We start from the raw sequence: 23,473 nt of genomic DNA, 5'->3' as shown, positions 1-23,473 counted from the left end.
AGAGGGACCGTGGTATCTTCAGCCCACCGTGTTCAAGTCCTGGTACTCGCACTATTCCTGGATTTATTTCAGGATTTTCTGGCGATGTGCTTTCAGTAGAAGGAGACGTTCCCGTCGACGACGAGGCGCCTACGGTGACTTCGTAAATTTCAAGATGACATGCCGACTCAGTCTCTCGAAGGTGCTCATAGGGATAGGTGTGCATGTGTGCGTTCATAGGGATGAGTGTATGCGCGTATGTATGAGCGCTTAAGTCTGTACTGATGTTAAAAAAAACTTTAGCAAAAGGCATGTGTCACATTTGATTTCTCTCTTCTTTTCTCTTTTCAAATCCCACATGGTACAACACTCACTGCCGGGTCGCTGGCTTTCCAGACCTCGGCCCCCTGCATCGCGACATTCGTTTTCATCACGCGGGGCATAGTCTCATGATCTAGGCTGGGGTATTGTGAGACATCCTCGCCATCAACATCGGTTCTCCTGTTGCTGCCAACACGTTTTGCTTGTCTCCCAATGCCATAACCTGCTTCTTGCTTTACGAAAATCATGGACGGTGCACCAAAGCTCGGTACGGATTGTTGGTATTGGGACCGTGCACACGTCACTCATAGACGAGTACTTTCGACTGAGAGCACGCCCACAGAACCGGTAGAGTACTTTCCGGCCATATGTAGAGCGTAGTATGAGATACTCTGTTTTGCTGAGAAATACTCCGTCTGTAAACAAATATAAAAGCGTTTAGATCACTACTTTAATGATCTAAACGATTTTATATTTATTTACAGAGGGAGTACAAAGTACAGGAGGTAGAGCCGTAGAGCTAGTTGGATAGATTCCTTATGGAGAATCCATCAAAGTACCAAGGTAGCGTAAACCAAAAACTACTCCTAACATCTACCAAGACAGCCTAAGAGCAACTCTAGCAGACCCCGTATCTCGTCCCGACCCATAAAATAACCGTCAAAATGCGGGTCGGAGCAGAAAAACCAGCCCGATCAGACCCCGTATCTCGTCCCGGCCTGCAAAAAATTTTAAGCGGCGCGACAAAATCCCGGCCCCAACCCAGAAAAACGCGGGGTTCCCCCTCGCGGCTACGGTGCCCTGCATATAAACGAAAGCGGTTGGTGGGGGGACATTTCATCCCGCACTTTCCCCCACCAACCACCTCTCATCTCCCCCCTCGTGCCGCCGCCGGCCGCCGCCTAAGATTCCGGCGAAAGCAGCCGGCAAGAGCACGCCGGAAGGCCACCACGCGCACGAGGCCTCCCCTCCCTTCTCCCCTGCGTCAGCCGGCCGCCGGATTTGCAGATCTGCGACACTTCATCGCAGGTCGTCGGATTTGTCTTTTTCCGGCCGCCGGTTGCTGCCCCAAGCGATGGAGTGGTTGGAGAGCCTCTCCCGCAACCCAGGCAAGGGCGCATCGCCGCCTGCAGGTACCGGTTCGTCCGCCCGCCGCCGCGGAAGGTTTGCGGGCATGGATTCGTCCGGCCGTCCACCGGGCTCGGCGCTCGCGCAGCGTCTTTGTGGCTTGCCGATGCCGCTCATAGAGTGCGACGACTGCACGCGGAAAGTGTTGCGGCTCACTTCGGGCACGCCGAAGCACCCCGGATGGGTGTTCTTCAAATGCGAAAACGACAGGGTACACTTGCGGTAGCTCATTTCATAGCTCATTTTTAGTTCAATTGTTGTAGCTCACTTCGAGCTTGCTCATTCTTTTGTGTAGGGCGATGGATGCTCATTTTGGTTTTGGGAAGGCCAATACATTGATTTGTTGATAGAAAGAAACTTAATAGATGTTAGTGCACTCCTTAGTACAATCGAAGGCAATGATGCGGCTGCATGTGCAACTAGAGGGGAAGCAACGTCTACTTCTTTCGAACCAAAGATGAAGAAAGAAGAATGTAAAATCAAGAATCCGCAGATCGACAATGAATGCATGGAGAAGATATTAGTCCAACTTGTGGGAGCAGTTATGGAAGTTGGAAATCTTCTGAAATGCATACTTGTGGTTCTTGTTTTCTTTGATTTTGCTATTCTAGCAAAGATTTGGTGATTTCTTTTGTATCTAATGTTGTTGCAAAAGTAAAGAAATGCATTATGCTAGATCAATTTAAGTTGCAAATCTAAGTTTGGAGGGCCGGAAGGAGCTGCGCCAAATCAGACGCCGCAAAGCCGACCCGTAAAAAAATTCAAGTCATGGAATTTTCTGGTGTGGTGGATTAAATATTTTGTCAAATGTTTTAATTATTTTGAGAATTACTTCGTGGCAGATTGTAAATAAGTTCAGCAACCCCAAACCAATGAGCTAAATAAAATACAAATGACAATTACAACTAGACACCTGGCAATGGCACGCGGAGGACAGGGCGCAACACGAGTCCATTCTTCCGCCTTGTAGTGACGCCGAAGGCCTCCGTCATGTCAAACCCTGCAGGATCACCCAGCCCCGGCGCCTCCCAGTCGAAGTGCAGCAGCAGACTAGCAAGGGCGAGCTCCACGTTGGCGAGTCCAAACGCCAAGCCAGGGCAAATTCTCCTCCCAGAACCGAACGGCAGGAGCTCGAAGTCCGCTCCCCTGAAATCCACCTCCGACTTCTCGAATCGCTCCGGTCGGAACTCCTCCGGCGCATCGGGCCAGTACCGCTCGTCGCGGCTGAGCGCCCAGGCGTTCACCAGCACCTGTGTGCCCTGCGGCACGTCGTATCCGAGCACACGACAACCTGCCTCTTCACTGCACTCTCGGGGGAGCAGCAGCGGCAGCGGCGTGTGCAGTCGGAGCGTCTCTCGGATCACGAGCTGCAGGTACGGGACGAGGTTGGCGAGCTGCTCCTCGACCACTGTGCCGCCCGCCTCGAAAGCTTGGCGAACCTCTGTTGTGACCCGATGCATCACCTTCGGGTTCTTCACCAGCTCCGCCATGATCCACTCAAGTGTTGTGGATGATGTCTCGCTGCCCGCAGCAAAGATGTCCTGCATTCATATTGTTTCTGAGTTGAGAAATCGACTATGCCGTCTGCTGACTCCGACTAAACCATCAAGCTCATACATAAATCTTCTACTCCGGCCACCACATTAATTCATGGAAGTGGTTTAGTATCTATCTATCTATCTATCTATCTATCTATCTATCTATCTATCTATCTATCGAATATGGCGAATCTATCTATCTACTAACTGGAGGCATCTTCCCAGCCACCACATTAATTCTACAAGCAAATAGATCTAAGCCGTCAATTCTATATAAAAGGAAATTTCAATGATTCAGATTATATGCGAGTTGGTCATAAGTGTCTGGCTAGACTATGCTACCCTACCACTCCGAACAATGAACAGGAGTCTCCGAAAAAAAAACTAGTAGGCAGTAGAAGTGTTTTAATGATTGGAAAGCTACATATCAATTGCAGAAGAGAACTACACAAACGCTAACTGATTGAACCGTCATGTTGATGAGCGTCTCATCGGCAGTTATCCAACAGAAGGTGAAGCGTTGAGGAGACTCATGCGAGGAGTTGACATCAAGTAATGGCCGGTGGCAGCTTCGTCCTATGCTCATATTTCATGCGAATACTATATATGCCCTTAGTTTTGCCACATAATTAGGAAAAGCTAATTATAGGCTTTTTGTTAGCAGTTGGATAAGCAAATTATAAGCTATTCGTTAGCTAATTATAAGCTTTTGTCATATACGTGATAACTTTTAGGGAAGCAATAATAGGCTTCGAGTTCACATATTTGATGGAAAAAACATAAAAGGAAGAGCAAACAAATACAAATGATTTCTTTAGATGTAGTAATAAGTTTAGCCTGCCAAAGCGTCATATATTTTGGAACTCGTGTGTGTACTGAACAAAATATTGCATAAATTAAATTTAATGCTTATCATCAAGAAAAAATGAATGTCCTGATTAACACCCATCAACACCCATAGAACACTTGCAACGATAGAATCCCCTATAATTAGTAAATAAAGCATCTAGAAATATGAAATAAATAAACAAATAAAATCAATGTCATCTAGCATCAAATATGTGATAAATTCCAAGGAATCAACAATAGACTTCCTTTACTAGAAAAATGTAAAATATTTTTTAATGTAAAAAGAAAAAAACAGAAAATAAGTACAAATCGTCTCTTTTATTGTGACATAACTTGACAATTTCTGGAATGGAAGAGCCAGACCCTTGGGTCGCTCCGCCCAGGAGTGACACTGGCGGTTCCCCAACCAACCGCCGCTAGTTCTCCCCCACTATCGTCTGTGCACCATCCTCACCGCTGCCAGAAGATGCGACTAGGCTATGCCCATTCCGCCGATAGCGGAGGTGAGGCTTTCTCTCCTCACGGTGTTGTGGGTCAAAGTTTTGCTCCGTAGTGGTGGTTCTCCTTGTCGTGGTGCTACAACGTGGTGGTCGTAGGGGCGGGGTGGGGGATGCATCGTTTGGGCATGGTGGCGCGACACCCAACTACGTACGGTAGTGGTCGCGGATGCGGGCATAATATGGGCGCGTGACCTGGGTGCGTGGTCGTGGTTGGCAACCGTCTGTCGAGGTGCAGGGGGGCTGCAGGTGGTCTGAGGTAGTTAGTATCATGGTCTTAAATCATATCAGAGCTCTAATGGCATGGTCACAAAACATACAGATGGCTCGGTTCTAAATGGTGTGGCCGGGACAGGCATGGTTCTTCGTGATCATCTAGGCAACATAATATTCTGTGCGTGCAGGCATGTTGAGCTTTGTGAGGATGCACCGGAGTCTGAAATTCTGGCTGTTCGGGAAGGGATCAACCTTGCGCTGCAGTGGAGCACCTTACCTATCGATATTGAATCCGACTGCCTAGAAGCTGTGACTATGTTGAAGAGCGCTGAGGGTAACATGTCAAAGTTTTCTTTCATGATCAGAGAGATTAAGCAAAGTATGGGGGAACGGGACTCTTCCATTACTCATATTCGTCGCAACCATGGTCTGGCTTGGTTCGGGTCCCGAGGATGTCCTGGATATTGTATTGCGAGATTGTAATCACTTGAACATTTGAGTAATGGAAGAGTTATTGTCGCAAAAAAAACTATTAAAATTTTAGGAACATAGATTCTACTAACCAAATGATAAAATCATAGGGTTAGTCTGGATCGTAAAATCGTAGAATTGTACAATAGAATCGTGATTCTGACTACCCTCGGTGGGCGGTGTCGACTTCTTTTTGTTGTGGTTGCGCAGTGGTTGTCCGAGCCAGTGTGTGGTGGCGCGCATGGTTGAACTTTGGTGGTGGCTTGTGCTGTCGGGGTTGGCAATGCTGCTCATGGAGGAGGTGTTCTCTGCGGTGTTTGGCGTCTTGCTGGGGATTACGAGGTGGCTTAAGATGGCGTTTTATGAGCAATGGCAGCGACAAAAATCCTCTTCCTCTAGCGATGTGATTGCCACTTCTGGCTGCTGTAGGATGGTTCTGAGCTGTGGATCTAGGGTCCCGCTTAGATTCGTCATCGGTGTCTTGTGGCGTGCCACAATGAGAGAAAAGGGGTCTTAGGGCTAGGGCTCGCCGGTGGGTGCTCTGGTAGTCCGTGGATACCTCACACTGATGGAGTCCTCATGGGTGTGTTCTGCCCTTGGCGAGAGGCCAGTATCCTTGGTGTGGTCACATGTGATGCGGAGGAAAGGCATCAGGTGGCGGTTCGCCCTTTCTTATACTTCGCGTGGTCTGCCATTGCCACTTCGTTCATGCTTAGGCTACTTTGGAGTATGTTGGAGGCATGTCCTCCTCCCAAGAGGCTTGTCGAGGTGGAAGGTGTCCGGGCTTTGGACATATGCTTTGGTGGACGGGGGTTCGTATCGGCAGCGGAGGCATCCACATGCATCTATTTCCTTTTTGAAAACGTTGTCGAGGATTTTATCCTGACACTAGATCATTGTTGGCCGTAGCTATCTAGGTTTCCGGTTGCGGGTACGGGCAGATCCCCTCCACAGGGTTGGTAAGATGATGGGGTGGTGGAGTATGGAGCAAGATGAAGCATTGTGCCAGTACCATTGGCGCCCACGGCCACCATTTCCTCCTTGAAGGTGTTCCAAAGAGCTTCTCCCTTATGTCGGGTCTCTTTGGCCCTTGATCGTTAGTTTGTGGTTGATTGTGGTGTCTAGATTCGTTAGGGATTTCTTATTGTTTTTTGTGCGATTATCCCATAATCAACCATGTTTGTGTGGTTTAGGGCCTACTTTTTCCTATAAACCAGGTTAACTCTTTTTTTCTTAACGAAATCATAGGAACACCCTCTCCTCTCACGAGGTTCCATGAAAAATGTACTACTATAGAGGTCATGAATATCTCACATCCACGCTGACAGAATGTCATGAATAGATTGGACGATGATCATCAAGCAAAAATGGGTGTCCTCATGACATCCGTAACAAAAACATTTTATGTTAGTACTAATACATGATTTTGTTCACAATAAATACTACTATTACATGTATATGAATTAGTCCTGAAAATATATAATCCAAAAAGAGAATCCTAAGAAATTCATAGATGACGGGAGTGTATATGTGCTCAACATTTCTGCAAAATTATAATCAAGATCCATCATGTTTCCGTTCGAAAAAGGACAAACAATATATGCACTGAATCCCCTCAATACACATGCATGCATGCTTCATAAATTTGCTACTCTTACATGAGTTTACTAATCAGAAGTTGCTTGGACATGACACAACTAGATTATCGTGCTCTAAGCACAAACTGACTGGAGTAGTTTAATTCGTTCCCTCCTAGGGCTAACAGAAAAAGCTTTGAGAAGTTTAAAATAATTTCTGAAAATGTTTTACTAAGTCAACCCCACATCTCTTTTTTTAACATTAGTCAACCCTACGTCTCTATGATTAAACACTGGAAACTCGTGAGAAAGGGATTGATGACTGATAATATTATTAAACAAGTACTCCCTCCATTCCAAAATAGATAACCTAATATTAAAGTTAGTACAAACTTGAGTCATCTACTCCCTCCGTCCCGTAATATAAGAATGTTTTTAACACTAGTGTAGTGTCAAAAAAGCTCTTATATTATGGGACGGAGGGAGTATTTTGGAACTAAGGGAGTAGTATTTCTTAAAAAATACATTATTAAGCATATAAAAATGGTTTACTAAGTTTACCCTATGTCTATGATTCTGTACAAACATTACATGCAGTAAACACTGAAATTCGCCAGCACGGGATTAATTACTGACGTTATTAAGTATAGTAAATGTAACTGAGATTGCTTACGAAGATGACGGCTTTAAGAGAGTCCATGTCGAGGCCGCCGCCGCCGTCCTTCTGTATCCTCAGGAGCACATCGATAAGGTCCTGATCGTCGTCTCCAACACCGTCCATCCTCTCCAGGTGCTCGACGATGATGCCGTCGAGGATCCCGAACACGGTGTCACGGCACTCCTCGGCGCGGCGAACGGCGCCGCTGGCCCAAACGAGGAGCCGCGACGATGGCCACAAGTCGGCCAGGTTGAACCCCCTGCCAAGCTCGTTGGCGCGGTCGACCTCCCGGAGGAACGCGTCCCGGTCCCTGCAGCGGTCCCCCATCACGGCGCGCACCGTGCTGTCCGCCAGCATTGCCGACAGCCGCGCGCGCATGTCGACCTCTTCCCCGCCGGCAGCGATGGCGCGGAGCATGGCGGCGACCTCCTGCTCCCGGATAGCACGGAAGGAGAGGACTCGGCGGGCCGTGAGGAGCTCGGTCACGGCGATCCGGCGCATCATTCGCCAGTGGTCGCCATAGGGGGCGAAGATGATGTCCCGCCCGCCGTTTGTGAGCACGCGCACGGTGGAGCTCAGGGGCCGTGAGGCGAACGCAGCGTCGTGGGTCTTCATCACTTCGCGCGCACCGGAGCGGGAGGAGACGACGAGCGTGGGCACCTCGCCGAAGTGGAGCAGCATGACGGGCCACCCGTACCGCCGCGCTATGTCGCGCAAGGCCCGGTGCGGGAGCTGCCCGGCGATGTGGTGCAGACTGCCGAGAACCGGCAACGTCCACGGCCCCGGTGGTTGGCCCATTGTTTTGTTTTGTGCTAGCTGCAAATGTGATTGTCGCTTTGGCTCGTATATATATAGTACTAGTACCAATATTCGCTGCATCGAGACAATAAAGCTGCCATACTTATTAAGATTGTTTATTATAGATAATATGTTGATCCTTTGTAAACTATCTTAATTTTACTTCTACATTTCTAAATTCTAAAGGGGTGTGCTATGCGTCCGCCGGCTGATCTTTTTAAAAAATGTGTCGGGTCACAAGCCATTAGATCGTGTGGCCAAGCGGCGTTCTTTAATTTTGCAATAGAGGTAATACTGCAGAAACCTTTGCAGCAAATGTTGTGTTGCAGAAATGTTTTCAACAGAGGTCATGTTGCAGAAAACTTTTGCAACATAGGTCATTAGCAAAAAAAGTTGCCTTCGCCTTTTTGCAACATATGTAATGTTGCAGCAATTTTTGCAATGGAGATGATGCTGCAGAAATGGTGCCTGTCCTTGCAGACGCATGTCACAGCAGCATTGCCGTCGTTCGTCGCCTTTGCCCTTAATTGCAACCGGGAGGCAGATGGTGATGATTGGGAACTGCATGGAGGAGGTTGGTGGGGTCGTGCCATGCGCTCCACAGCAGCCAACAGACCTACAGCGGCTGACGGTCGTGGTGGAAGTGGCCGACGGCCCAACGAGTTGCGGCACCTCACATAGTCCAGGCGACCACTCCATGCGCGTGAATTGCTAGCCACCCATGACCAGGCATGAGAGATGACAAAGAGAGATGGGAGAGAAAAGGAGATCTAGATGGGATAAAAACGAGCAACTCGACTGAGACAAAGGGAGAAAGGAGTAGTGTGGTGCATGGGCCCACAGGGAACACGCTTACGCGCTAGTGGAGGCGGACGCGCCACGCTGAATCGGCCGATTGATCATAATCATTTCCCAATTCTAAAAGGAATACTGCACAGATTGGACTATTGTAGCTCCAGTTTATTCTTGCAAAAACTACAGTGAAAAGAAGAAATACAACCATGTGAAATGGGATGTCGTTTGGCACCCAAAAGATCAGGGTGGTCTTGGGATCAAGGTTTTGTATTTCTTGATGCAAAATAATCTCATGGGGCACCGAGATTTCCGGTTACAGCAGTAACCAGAAAAATAATTATCGAACAATTTTTTAATGGATTTGAATCCAAAAAAATCATTAAAATTCAAAAATCTGAGGTATTTTGCTTGGTAGAACGATTTCTTGTGGGGTACCGGCCGGGATTCACGATTACCGGGCGGTAACCGAATTTTCTCCCCAGTAACCAAATCACTACTTGGGACTCAAGATCTTGAGGTAAAAAAAAATACTGCCTTCCTTAGAAAATGCCATTTTTCAACTTTTTATCGAGGATAACTTATAGGAAAAACTTTTGGGCAACAAATATCTTGCCTCAAAAGCATTTTGACAGGTTCATTGGAAATCAGGGAATTCACACTTCTAGGCTTGGCTGGTAATGTTCTGTAACCGCTATTCACAAAACAACTACTCCATTCGATTCAATATAAGTTTTACAGTTTTGAATTAGGGTCAGTTTAAAACTACGACACTTATTATGGATCGGAGGTAGTGGTATTTCTTGGCTAAGTTAACAAATTGCCCAAACGCTCAGAAGCCAGCACTTAGTTAATTAGCTTGGGAAGGAACGTACAGAGAAGGCCGCAAGATTCCTTGTGGTATATCACAGGATCCATTCGTAGAGACTAATTAAGAGCTCATAACTTACTGTGCATAAGTATATGCATTTTCTCATCGTTAGCAGCCGGATGAATCACCTTGACCTTAATATGTTAACACTAACTGCAATTAGATCTGGTCGCACACGAATACGTCAAGCCAATGTTAATTAGTATTTTGATTGGCGGCTAATTGCAGCCAGTTCCGTAAGCTAGACAACTTTGCTGCATGCTCTCACACACATAGAAACCCATGTTAATTAGTATTTCGATTGGCGGCTAATTGCAGCCAGTTCCGTAAGCATACATGGGCGGCTGATGCAAACTTAACAATGAATTATTCGTAACTCCCATGGGTTCGAGGACCCGTTGATCAAAGGAAAAGGGGTACCAAATTACAGGACGGAGCCGTATGAGGCGAGAGTCTCACATACGGTTCCTTTGAGAAGGATGTGATACCACCACCTATTAGGCCCGATGAGCGGTCAAATGAAAGTTGCAAAGTCCTTGATTGCTTTAGTTGGTTATAACGTCTCTAACATCCAAGTGCACAATCATCTTCGCAAATGGCAGAATAAGTGGTCAAGAATTGTTTATCTCCAATAATAAGTGGTGCACTCTGGGATGATGACAAGAAAATGATAGTACTAGAAGACCAACACTATTTGGGTCACACTCAGATATGCATGTACATGCTGCAATCATTTTTACATGCTGAAATGATGAGACACACCCTGAATTCCAAATAGCGAGAATTAGGATTCTTTATCCCTCTCAATCTCTCTTTCAATTCGAGGATCCAGAGAGGTGTTTTCATAGTCATCTCCGAATATTTGCCATCTCGGGCCTTAGCTGGTGATCCGGGCTGTTTCCCTCTCGACGATGAAGCTTATCCCCCATCGTCTCACTGGCCGACCTTGACCCCTACAAGATTATCATGGATCTTGTTGGGTTTCCTCTCGCCGAGTGGTTGCTTGTTTTGGATCATAGTAACAGTTGTAATAATAAAAATGTCTTAATTTCGTGAAGATGGATGATGAATTCAGCACAACAACGTTCAATCGTATCTAGGAAAAGAATCCAGATCTTATTTGAGATGATCGTAGTTTGTGCATGTTGAGGAACTATCCCTTTTTTAATGCCTATTATAACTTGAATTTGAGCTATGTAATATGAATTTTAGTAATGTGCTAGGACAACTTATGATGTTTATTGTCGACGCTATGTTGAAATGATGATGCTTTATTGCTGGAATTATGTGCTAAGTGTTGAAATGTGTTTTTTCATATTTACAAATAGTCAAAAAAAAACTTACTATTGTTGAGTATGTTAAAATGATGATCTTTATTGCTGGAATTATGTGTTCACTATTGAAATATGATTTTCAGATTTACATATAGTCGAAACGTTGATCGACTGTTGTATTGGCGCCAAAAACCCCATTGTTGCAGGCCGCATCAGGTACAATTTACCAAAACACAGCCTCAGCCCAGCATGTCTCCCTAGATGCAGGCCACCAATGAAAGTCTAAACTCAGCATGTCTAAACTCATACATGGCTACCAAACAACTGCAGTTGCATGTGCTCAACACATCTACACTAAGCATGTCTCAAAGGGGAACATCCATTCTAGGGAGAGAACATCTAAGAAACACACCATTAGTGGATCAACTCTATTACATTAAGCGGATTTCTAAATTTTGACCCATACCATGGGATAAGTAAGAGGTCTTTTTAATTTTGTTGACCCAGTTGCTCACTAACTGATCTTTACTAGGCTTTCTCTATAAATTAGAGAAACTTTATCCATAGAGTACTAATATAGGCCATACTTTCTTCTTCTTTTTATTATCATGAAGTGACCTTCCTTCCTAGAGCCGATAAGGGAAAGTTTTTGTTTTCACTATCCCTATATAGAAAGCCCCCTTTTAGTACTTACTAAACAATTTGATCCTTTTTTCTATAGCACAAATAGTCGCATGTATTGACAGAGCACAGTGTATCATTAAAAGCTTGCGGTAAGAAGGATTTTTTTCTAGTGCCCAGAATAATTTCCCAAAGCCTTTTTACGATCCCTATGTAGAAAGCCCTTTGTATATAACTTCAAACTTAGGGATAGATTTCTAGTCGTGTAGGTTCATAATAATTTTCATCAGCAAAAAATGCTTCATAATAATTTTGCAAAGCTTCTACATGATTACCGTTAGACTGAGCCAACATATTTTAATTGTTTCAAAAAGAATTATTTGGGATATGGAGCAGTATTTGAGACAAACTAAACTTTGTATTGATACTATCTTTTGACCAGTCGTATGCCTATGCCTGTTGCTGAGTTGTTGTTCGTATTTTTGTAATTAACCCAGCATTATATAAGACTTTTTTGTCTCATCTCAACATAAACTTGGCCAATTATTTTCAACATTATTAGTTGGGTCAATGTACACCATGCCTTTCTGAAAAGTTTTGAAAATATTTGCTCAACATATATTAATGCCTTGTCACTTTTGACACTGAATTACTTTGATCTCGTATGTGATGTGACGCCCCGTGACCGATGTGCCAGGTGTCTTCCAGTTATTCACTGTTGTTGCCTTGTCATTGCTTGTGTGTCATGCATTTCATATCATGTCATCATGTGCATTTCATTTGCATACATGTTCGTCTCATGCATCCGAGCATTTTCCCCGTTGTCCGTTTTGCAATCCGGCGCTCCTACGTCATCCGGTGCCACTTTCTACCTCTTTTCGTGTGCGGGTGTTAAACGTTTTTGGATTGGACCGAGACTTGTCATGCGGCCTTGGTTTACTCCCGGCAGACCGTCTGTCAAGTTTCGTGCCATTTGGACTTCGTTTGATACTCCAACGGTTAACCGAGGGAACGAAAAGGCCTCATGTGTGTTGCAGCCCAACACCCCTCCAAAGTGGCCCAAAACCCACCTAAACCTCCTCCATCATCTCGGTCGTTCAATCACGATCGCGTGGCCGAAAACCGCACCTCATTTGGACTCTCCTAGCTCCCTCTACCTATATATATGTGATCCCCTCCGAAATATTCGCGGTACAAACCCTAGATCCAACTCCCTCATCGCCGCCGGACAAAACCTCGCCGCCCGGACATGTCCGCTCACCGCCGCCACCTCACTCCGCCCAATGGCAAGGCGCCACATCACCACGTCGCCGCTCTCCACCAACCAGGTGCCGCCACCTCGCCGCACCTCTCTCTCCTCCCCACCGCGGCCCGTGGGGCCCGAGGCAGGCCCACCCGGGCCTAGTCGCTGCCGCCCCCGCCCGCAGGCACGCGCCGCCCGCCCGACGCCGCGCCTCCCGCGCTGGCTCGCCGCCGCCTCCGCCGCGCTGCTTCGCCGCCGGGCACCGCGCCACCCGCGCCGGTCGCCGCCCCGCTCGCCGCCAAGCCCGCGCGCCGCCGCAGGAGACCTCGCCGCGCCTCTGCGAGCGCCGCGCCCGAGTCCGCGGGATCCACGCACCGCCCACCGGAGCTCCCTCCTCCGGCGAGCCCCTCCTCTCCGGCCCAAGTCCGGCCACCTTCACTCGCAGCTCCGGCCGGCCAAGTCTCCGGCGTCCTCACCCTCACAGCTACAGTGCCGGCCCGATCTGAGATCCAGATCCAACGAGACGGTTGACTTTTTTGCCCGAAACCCTAACTTTTTTGCATACTTTGACATGCCATAACTCCCTCATCGTAGCTCCGATTCGCGCGTGTAGCATATCAAAATGTTCGTCTCGACGAGTACATCATTTCATCTCACTGCATCATTTTCATTTGAGCTCATCTTAATGCCCGAAATGCTGTTGGAAGAGGGCTATGTGATGATTATGTCAGATCTGTTTCAGCAAATGGCCTTTTGTCATTTTTGCCATGTTTAATGTGTGCTTGCCATGATCCTGAGCTCTACATGTGTTTTGTAGAATGCCATGTAATCTTTACAGGGGTGTATGCCATGTATTTTTGTGATCTTTGTGGTGACTAGCACAAGCATGCAAAGTAGCTTACTCAATGATGCTGATTTCAGGGACTTAGAATTTAACTAAGTCCTTGCCCTGTCCTTATTTTTATGCCATATGTTCATGTTGTTTCCTATTGATCCGTGCCTCTTTTGAGGATGATCAGTAAGGATGTTTTGTCAATATTGTGGTGCTCTATCCATCCATGTCTTTGTTTGCAAATATGGATCACCCTAGCTTCAGTTAATCGAGCTCTACTTTTGCTATAAAATGTTCCTGGCAGATTGTTAACATGTTTAGCGATTTTGTCGAGCTTGTTGTAGTTCATCCGTGCATGCTATGTTGTTGTTCTTTCCATGTCTAACTTCTATGACATGTCTATTAGCTGGATGTATTCTTGGATTATGATGCCATACTTTGTAGTGAGTGCATCGAGCTCGTAAACATGCCTACTCGTTAACTGTTTTGCATGCTCCAGTTTTTCACTAAGTCTGAATCTGTTTATGTTTTTGCTATGTTCACATGCTTGCAATTGTATTTTCTGATCCCTTTTTGCTCAAGGTCACTAAGGGACTTTTGTTATATGCTTAGAGTAGCTTCATGCCATGCCTTAGTTTGCCATGATATGTTCCTGTAGCATGTAGTTTTCATGCTCTAAAGATTGCTTCCTGTTGATAAATTCCTGACATGATGTTAATTTCACTAAGTCTGTAACCTGTTATCTTTTGCCCTTTTGCCATGCTTGTTTGAACCTATTATTTAGTGAATTAGCCGTAGCTCAGTGTTCATCTTTTGTCAAGCATTATGAGTGGATCCCTGCCATGTATTTTGTTGCCATGTTTGAGTGCAGTAGCTTATTTATGTTGATGCAGTTAGGAGGCTACTTGCTGTTTATCGCAGACCGGTGCCATATTTGTTTTGCTTGCCATTTCCTAACCGTGCATCCAATTCCGGTGATCTTTATATCGATTTCGACCAAAATCACCTCACCTTTCCAGTGGCACTCTTGGATTCCCAAGTTGAGGCTAGGTTCAATCATTCCTTTCCAAATCTTGCATATGCATCACATACCACATCTCGCATATCATACCATGTTCGTGTGTTGGTTGTTTACTATGTTGTGTGCTTCTTCCCGGTGTTGCTTCTTCTGGTTGGTTCCGATAACGTCGCGTTTGTGAGGAACCGTTCGACTACGTCCGTTTGTCTTCTTCATGGACTTGTTCTTCTTCCTTGTGGGATTTCAGGCAAGATGACCATACCCTCAAAATCACTTCTATCTTTGCTTGCTAGTTGCTCGCTCTTTTGCTATGCCTATGCTGTGATACCTACCACTTGCTTATCATGCCTCCCATATTGTTAAGCCAAGCCTCTAACCCACCTAGTCCTAGCAACCCGTTGTTTGCTATGTTACCGCTTTGCTCAGCCCCTCTTATAGCGTTGTTAGTTGCAGGTGAAGATTGGAGTTTGTTCCATGTTGGAACATGGATATTTTATTGGGATATCACAATATCTCTTATTTAATTAATGCATCTATATACTTGGTAAAGGGTGGAAGGCTCGGCCTTATGCCTGGTGTTTTGTTCCACTCTTGCCGCCCTAGTTTCCATCATATCGGTGTTATGTTCCCGGATTTTACGTTCCTTACACGGTTGGGTTATAATGGGAACCCCTTGACAGTTCGCCTTGAATAAAACTCCTCCAGCAAGGCCCAACATTGGTTTTACCATTCGCCACCTAGCCTTTTCTTTTCCCTTGGGAGTCGCGCTCCCGAGGTTCATCATTATTTTACCCCCCCCCCCTCTCCCGGGCCAGTGCTCCTTTGAGTGTTGGTCCAACCTGTCAGCCGCCGATGGCCACCAGGGGCAACTCTGGGCTGGCCTACCGGAAGTTTGGACGATCCGGTGTGCCCTGAGAACGAGATATGTGCAGCTCCTATCGGGATTTGTCGGCACATTCGGGTGGCTTTGCTGTACTTGTTTTACCATTGTCGAGGATGTCTTGTAACCGGGATGCCGAGTCTGATCGGATTGTCTTGGGAGAAGGAATATCCTTCATTGACCGTGAGAGCTTGTATGGGCTAAGTTGGGACACCCCTGCAGGGATTGAACTTTCGAAAGCCCTGCCCGCGGTTATGGGCAGATGGGAGTTTTTTAATGTCCGGTTGTAGAAAACCTGAAATTGATCTTAATTAAACATACATCAACCGCGTGTGTAACCGTGATGGTCTCTTCTCGGCGGAGTCCAGAAAGTGAACACGGTGTTGGAGTAATGCTTGACGTAGGTTGTTCTAGGATCACTTCTTGATCATAGTTGTTCGACCGTGCTTTTGCCTTCTCTTCTCGCTCTCTTTTGCGTATGTTAGCCACCAAATATGCTAGTCGCTTGCTGTAGCTCCACCTCATACCTTTTACCCTACCTATAAGCTTAAATAGTCTTGATCGCGAGGGTGTAAGATTGTTGAGTCCCCGTGACTCACAGATATTTCCAAAACCAGCTTGCAGGTGCCGTTGAACCGTGTAGATGACGCAACCAAGCTCAAGGAGGAGCTCTATGAAGATCGTGTTCTTTATGTTGTTCCGTTTTCCAGTTGATCAGTAGTGGAGCCCAGTTAGGACGATCGGGGATCTGTGTAGCATTTGGGGTAGTCTTCTTTTATTTTGGTTCCGTAGTCGGACCTTGATTGTACCTGGATGTTGTAATGCTTTATTCATGTATTGTGTGAAGTGGCGATTGTAAGCCAACTATGTATCTCTTTCCCTTATTTATTACATGGGTTGTTGTGAAGATTACCTCACTTGCGACATTGCTTTCAATGCGGTTATGCCTCTAAGTCGTGCTTCGACACGTGGGAGATATAGCCGCATCGAGGGCGTTACAAGTTGGTATCAGAGCCTTCCCCGACCTTAGGAGCCCCTGCTTGATCGAATCGCTGGCGTTGTTGAGTCTAGAAAAATGTTTTGAGTCATTTAGGATTATATATATCGGAGAGTTAGGAATTCTTTTTACTCCTCAGTCCCTTCGTCGCTCTGGTGAGGCATCCTGACGTAGAGTTTTGACTCTTCTCTTCTCAAATTTTCAATAATTTTTTTTAGGATCACGCGGGTATCTTGTAATCGTTCCGATGATTTTGTGACGAGAACATTGTTCTTGGTGCCTCCTGACATTTAGGGGTTGTGGCAGTGTCCCAGAGAGTTGAGCTCCGAGGTGTTGTCGTCACAATTTTATCGTTGCAGTTCTGGAATACCTGAGTTCGCCGGCATCGAAAATCTCTTTTATGCAGTTGTTGGTGAGATAACCTCGAGGCCACCCAGTACTGGGGCGGGAGTTCGGGAGTATTGCCATAACTTGTATAACGGATGCTTTTCGAAGGTTGAGGTAAACGATTTCTGAAGGTTTCTTGGTTATGTGTTGAAGGATGGATACAACTGGATGTAGGATTTGTGTAGTTTTGGGTGAGATATTATGCTTCCCTGTATCCCCAACACCTGATTGCATAACCGGAAAGTTTCGGGAGTTTATAAGTGGGAATTCAAGTAGCTCTTAGGATTTCTTTCCGACAGATGTATGGTATGAAATTGGGGCTCGACGTCTAGTGGTCCGCCTATCCACGGTTGGTTTTACAGTGGTCTCGTTGTGTCTTAAGGAGTCCTTGGCTATGCCGACTCGGGGACGCTTCGTATGTCATGTACACTGCCTTGTACATGATGGTGCTGTACGATCGAGCCCGTGTAGGCCCCACCACGAAAACTTTGGACGAAAATTCTATCATATGTTTGTTCCGGCTTATTCTGCAAGCCAATCCTTTGTTTTGTTTCGAGTTGTGGTATTCGAGTTGCTTCAATGTCAAGTGTTGATCCCATACCTTCCCCAAATGGTGTTCTCATACTCCGATGTGAATACCAATCCTTCATGATAATCGAGATTGTCACGTCAATCCTTTTCAACCGGTGTGTTTTCTCTTCAAGCGGATCCGTTCTTTCTCAACATCCATAAGATTCAATCTCAGTTTTCTCAACGGTGTTCGTTTCATCCATCCCAAGTTGTCTTTGTTTTCCCGCCCTCCCACCCTTTTTCTTCAAGGACTAAGATTTCTTAATCGAGTATCCATCTTATTGATGTGAAGTCTCTCCATTATTTTCCTTCAATGTTCTTATCTGGTGATTCTTATGAAGATACTAACGGAGCATCAAGTTCATCATCCTTCGTTCTTTTCCCTTCTCCGATGGTTTCAAATCAAGCTTTGTTGATCATACCTTTTTCCTCATTTCAATGCCTTCTCATACCGGTGCACCTCATATTCATTCATTTCTCGCTATTCAATTGTTCCAGAGTGCTCAAGATATCTCGAAGATTCGTGTTTCCACTCTACATTCGTTCAATCTCTTTCAAGGATGTTATCTCATTCAAGTCATTTAATTCAACCGGTGCTATCTCCTTTTCAATAAAACGTCCTACGGTGTATCTTTCGAGTGGGCCCTAACCCACAGGTCTTTTTTTCCAGGATCTTACCCGACTCTTCTAATTCTCCCGGAGATATCCTTAAAAATTCTTTTCGAAGTTTGACGTAAGAATGAATTGTCATCAGTCAAATGCCTTTCTCCAAGATCTTCCATTTCTTTTCATTGTTGGCTCAACCTTTCCATTCTTCATTCCGGAGTACCTCAACAAATCATGGTGGTGTTTCTCATCGTCATTCTCTGCTTTTGAAGGTCAAAGAAGAGTTTTCTCTTTAATCTTGCTCCATTCTCTTCAAGATTCATGGTGCTAGCTTGTTGCCATCTTCTCATAATTGATCTCAATTTTGAGAATTATTTTCAACCATCCGGAGCAGTTCAGGAGTCTTTTTAGTTTGATTCTCCGGAGCCCATCATCTCAGAATTATTCTTTCTAGCTTTCAGCTCTCCTTCTCTAAATCTTACCGGTGCACCACTCAATATTCTCTAATCAGCTCGTTTCAGTGGTATCTAAATCCCCTCAAGTATCATCATTCGTTCTCTAATTCTTACCGGTGATTCATTCTTTTACTTCCTTCATTTCCAATTCTTACGGTGGTTCGTTCAAGACTTCTCTTCCTTCTTTACCATATCAATTTATTCGTTCTTTCAATTCTTACAGTGGTTCGTTGAAGACCTTCTCAAGTTTGCGCTATATCTCTCCTAATCCTTTCTACGAGTATAAGTAGTATGCCAAATCCGTTGCTTGTCATCAATCTAAATTGGTGAAGGATACACATAAGGTAATTCTTATTCGTGTTTCATCCAAGTGATCAATTCTTTATTCCGGAGGTTCATCGAAAAATTCTTGGTTTCTTTTGCTCATCTTTCTTTTTCGGAGTTCCAAGCTCTCTTAATTATATCGTCCTGGAGATCTATATAATCATCGCAAGGCTTCACCTTGTGTTTTCAACTCCTCTTTCCTTTCGTCTGATCATTCTTTTATTACCGGAGTTCTTCATGGAGTTCTACATGTTGGTTCATCAAAGAATTAATTCCTTCTCGAAGTGTTCATCAAGATTCTTTTCAGAGGAGCTCTATCATTCTTCATTTGCCATTCTGGAGCGCAATTCTTTTTACCTCATCTTTTGAGATGGTGCTATGTCATTCTTCATAATTTGAGTTCATGTTTCATGATTCACATGTTGTCAAGAATGAGATATCTTAAATCCATCTACCTCTTCATTGGAGTTATCTTGGGTTATATTTCACCTAAAGCCTTCCCTAAGGACTGTTGCTAATTATGGTGCTTATAAATGACCCAAGCCCTTCATTTATCCTCCCGGTGATATAAGTTTCTCGTCTCCTTGTTCTTATCAATCCAATCTTTTGTTTTTCCGTCAGTGGCAGAATTTCTCCTCATAAATTTTGAGTTGTTCTCCATAAGCCCAATACAAGCTTACTCTTTTTTCGTTGTTGGTGTTCCAACAACTCCGTTTGACCCTTCTCCTAAGGATGACTTTTCAAGCTCTTTTGTGGCAGAAGTTGGCATTTTTTTCTTCATTCTCCTATTTCAATTATCTATCTTCTATTCTTTTGTTCCGGAGGCATTATGAGGTTGCTCTCTTCAACCCATCATCTTGTTTTGTCAGGATCGTGTTCTTTTCTTGGTTTATCCATTTAACCGGAGTGTTGTGTCCCTTTGCTCAAGCTTTTTCATTTTATCAAGTCTTTCATTCTCTTTTCAACCGAAGTGCTACCCAAATCGGTTCTTTTTTTCCTCTTTCTTAACGGAGTGTTTTCAACATCGTTCGTCTCCGTTGTATTCTTTTCTCGAAATGGCTTAACCTTTTCAAGGTTCTTTGGTTTCACTCGTTTGTCAAAAAAGCAACTTAGTTTTACCTCTTCTCTTTCTCTTTCATTTTCCCTCCGGTGCCATTCTAGATCTCGGGACAAGATCCTCTCGTAGTGGTGGAGTGTTGTGACGCCCCGTGACCGATGTGCCAGGTGTCTTCCAGTTATTCGTTGTTGTTGCCTTGTCATTGCTTGCGTGTCATGCATTTCATATCATGTCATCATGTGCATTTCATTTGCATACATGTTCGTCTCATGCATCCGAGCATTTTCCTAGTTGTCCGTTTTGCAATCCGGCGCTCCTATGCCATCCGGTGCCCCTTTCTACCTCTTTTCGTGTGCGTGTGTTAAACGTTTTTGGATTGGACCTATACTTGTCATGCGGCCTTGGTTTACTCCTGGTAGACCGCATGTCAAGTTTCATGCCATTTGGACTTCGTTTGATACTCCAACGGTTAACCGAGGGACCGAAAAGGCCTCATGTGTGTTGCAGCCCAACTGAAAGAACATGCGGTGCCCCCATGTTTGGTTTTGGTCATTGAGGACAATCTCTATGGACTAATGGTTGCCTTGAGTTATATTTGAAGGTTTTTGTCCATAGGCTTTTCTTGGAGTACATGTGTTGGTTTCAAGGAGAGTTTGCGTCGACCAAGGTGTTATTCAAGGAATTACCTAAAGAGTGGTCTTGTGAGAGGTTGATCAAGACTAAGTCAAAGAGTGAATCAAGTTGACCAACCCACAAAGCATAGAGGATGTACCGAGAGGGATCAAGTGATCCCATGGTATGGTAAGCATTGTCAATTACGCTTTGTGTACTAACCCATGGTCTTCGTGAGGGTTCTTTGTGGGGTTAGGTTGCGGTGTGCAAGTTCAAGTGGAGCATCACGAAGAGATCAAATGCTTGAAGCTTGCCGTCCTTTGTGGTGACAATGGACTTGTGAAGATGTGCGGAAGAGTGGCTCACCCATAGTGGAGTATGGGGGAGCAATCAACTAGTCTTCATCAAGTTAACACAATCAAGAAAGGTTGCGGTGTGCAAGTTCAAGTGGAGCATCACGAAGAGATCAAATGCTTGAAGCTTGTCGTCCTTTGTGGTGACAATGGACTTGTGAAGATGTGCGGAAGAGTGGCTCACCCATAGTGGAGTATGGGGGAGCAATCAACTAGTCTTCATCGAGTCAACCCAATCAAGAAAGGTGGTCCAACTTGAGGGAGTCAAGATCGTCATTATCTAGCTCAAGTAGACCATGTGCAAGGCAAAGGTTTGCCCTTGATAGGTTTTCTATTTTACCGGTCTCATGATGGTAGTTGGGAGACCGGGTTATAGGATCGATTGTCGTACTATCAAGGGGGGCTCTCGATGAGTAGCTTGATCGTATCGTTCGATGAGAGCTCAAACCATTGCATCCTTGAATCATCTTTCTTGGTTCTTGTTTGGTTCTCTTTGAGAGTCTTAGAGCTTATGGTCATCTTCATGACAAGCTCGAGTTCATCGAAAACGGAGTTCACATGCTTCTTCCATGATGTTTTCGATGTTGGAGGTTTTGCCGGTTCTTCTCGGTTGGAGGTTTCACTCCTCTATTTGTTGGCATACCTCCCCTGCCTCTTCTTACTATTTTGATGCTACTCGTCGTCTTGTTTCCAACAAGCTTGAGTTTGCTCAATTCGGAGCTCATATGCAGAAGTTATGGCAGTTCTTGTTTTCTTGAGTGTGGTTTTGTCAGGGTCCCAGCGGTAGTACCGTGGTACCCAGCGGTAGTACCGCTGAGGGGTCACAAGCGGCAGTACCGCTCCGCAGCGGTAGTACCGGCGGTGACTCCGCAGCAGTACTACCGCTGGCTTACCGGGTCTCTACCGTGTCGATTCGAGGGGTCTTTTTCTGTGTCGGATTGTACGGTACCTCACCGCGGCAGTAGTGCGGCAGTACCGCTCCTTAGCGGCAGTACCGCCCTTCATCCGCGGTAGTATCGCCCGGTTCCCTATTTCCCTTTACCCTTCGTTCTGTGCGGCAGTACCGCTGAAGGGTGCGGTAGTACCGCTTAACCCAGCGGTAGTACCGCTGTCTCCTGCGGTACTACCTCCCCAAGGTTCATGTTTTGTTGCTCCTTTTCCCTGTTTCTTCCACCTGAGTGGTAGTACCGCTCGTGGAGCGGTAGTACCGCTCGTGTGCGGGCTGAGCACATAACGGTTGGATTTTCCCCCTCATATAAAAGGGGGTCTTCTTCCCCAATGAACCTTATCCTTTGAGCTCGTGTTCTTCCCCCATTGTTGACCTTCTTCGAGCTTGCTAACTCTCAATCCCTCCATGGTTTCTTGCTAGTTTTTGAGGGAAAAGAGAGAGGAGATCTAGATCCACATTTCCACCAATCACTTTCTCCTCTATGTGAGGGGAACCCCTTGGATCTAGATCTTGGAGTTCTTTGTGTTCTATTTCTTGTTCTTCCTCTCATTTTCCTCCCTAGCATTAGTTTCTTCGGTGGGATTTGAGAGAGAAGGACTTGGGCACTCCGTGTGCCCTTGCCATTGCATTTGGTGCATCGATTTGAGTTCTCCACGGTGATACGTGGAAGTTACAAGTTGAGAAGCTTATTACTCTTGGGTGCTTGGTACCCTTGAGCTTGTTCCTCTTGGGTGCTTGGGCGCCCTAGACGGTTGTTGGTGTTCGGAGCTCAATCATTGTGGTGTAAAGCTCCGGGCAAGCGTCGGGGTCTCCAATTAGGTTGTGGAGATCGCCCCGAGCAATTTGACGGGTTCCGGTGACCGCCCCAAGGGTTGCCAAAGTGTATGGGTTCGGTGACCGCCCCCAAGGGTTGCCATTTGTACGGGTTCGGTGACCTCCCTCAAGGGTCCCTTAGTGGAATCATGGCATCTTGCATTGTGCGAGGGCGTGAGGAGATTACGGTGGCCCTAGTGGCTTCTTGGGGAGCATTGTGCCTCCACACCGCTCCAAACGGAGATTAGCATCCGCAAGGGTGTGAACTTTGGGATACATAGTCGTCTCCGCGTGCCTCGGTTATCTCTTACCCGAGCCCGTTACTTATGCACTTTACTTTGTGATAGCCATATTGTTCTGTGTCATATATCTTGCTATCTCATAGTTGCTTATCTTGCTTAGCATAAGTTGTTGGTGCACATAGGTGAGCCTAGTTGTTTTAGGTTTTATGCTTGGCAAATTAACCGCTAGGTTTATTCCGCATTTGTTCAAGCCTAAACCGTAATTATTTTAAAGCGCCTATTCACCCCCCCTCTAGGCGACATCCACGATCTTTCACCAACACCCCTCCAAAGTGGCCCAAAACCCACCTAAACCTCCTCCATCATCTCGGTCGTTCGATCACGATCGCGTGGCCGAAAACCGCACCTCATTTGGACTCTCCTAGCTCCCTCTACCTATATATATGTGATCCCCTCCAAAATATTCGCGATACAAACCCTAGATCCAACTCCCTCATCGTCGCCGGACAAAACCTCGCCGCCCGGACATGTCCGCTCGCCGCCGC

At 45.8% G+C, this 23,473-nt stretch overlaps 1 protein-coding gene across 1 annotated transcript; it reads right to left on the bottom strand.

Moving 5' to 3' along the window:
- Positions 1-2,272: 2,272 nt before the first annotated feature.
- Positions 2,273-8,035, bottom strand: LOC147978422 (zealexin A1 synthase-like). The gene is made up of 2 exons (XM_087516595.1): positions 7,250-8,035; positions 2,273-2,969 (listed from the first exon to the last, which is right to left on the bottom strand). Exons 1-2 carry the CDS (start codon positions 8,030-8,032, stop codon positions 2,334-2,336), a joined length of 1,419 nt encoding a protein of 472 aa, XP_087372721.1. The 5' UTR covers positions 8,033-8,035; the 3' UTR covers positions 2,273-2,333.
- Positions 8,036-23,473: the final 15,438 nt, after the last annotated feature.

This window comes from Triticum urartu, chromosome 3A (assembly GCF_056163025.1).
Source record: "Triticum urartu cultivar PI428250 chromosome 3A, HENAU_Tu73, whole genome shotgun sequence".
Taxonomy (NCBI): Eukaryota; Viridiplantae; Streptophyta; class Magnoliopsida; order Poales; family Poaceae; genus Triticum; species Triticum urartu.
The sequence above is the reverse complement of the archived record's forward strand: the minus strand, read 5'-3'. Positions and strand labels throughout refer to the sequence as shown.

Bases quoted from the DNA above. Each gene is read 5' to 3' on its own strand.
- LOC147978422 (XM_087516595.1), bottom strand. From the start codon at position 8,032: ATGGGCCAACCACCGGGGCCGTGGACGTTGCCGGTTCTCGGCAGTCTG. The intron at 2,970-7,249 runs GTAAGCAATCTC...ATATGAATGCAG, and splicing joins CTCTTAAAGCCGTCATCTTC to GACATCTTTGCTGCGGGCAG.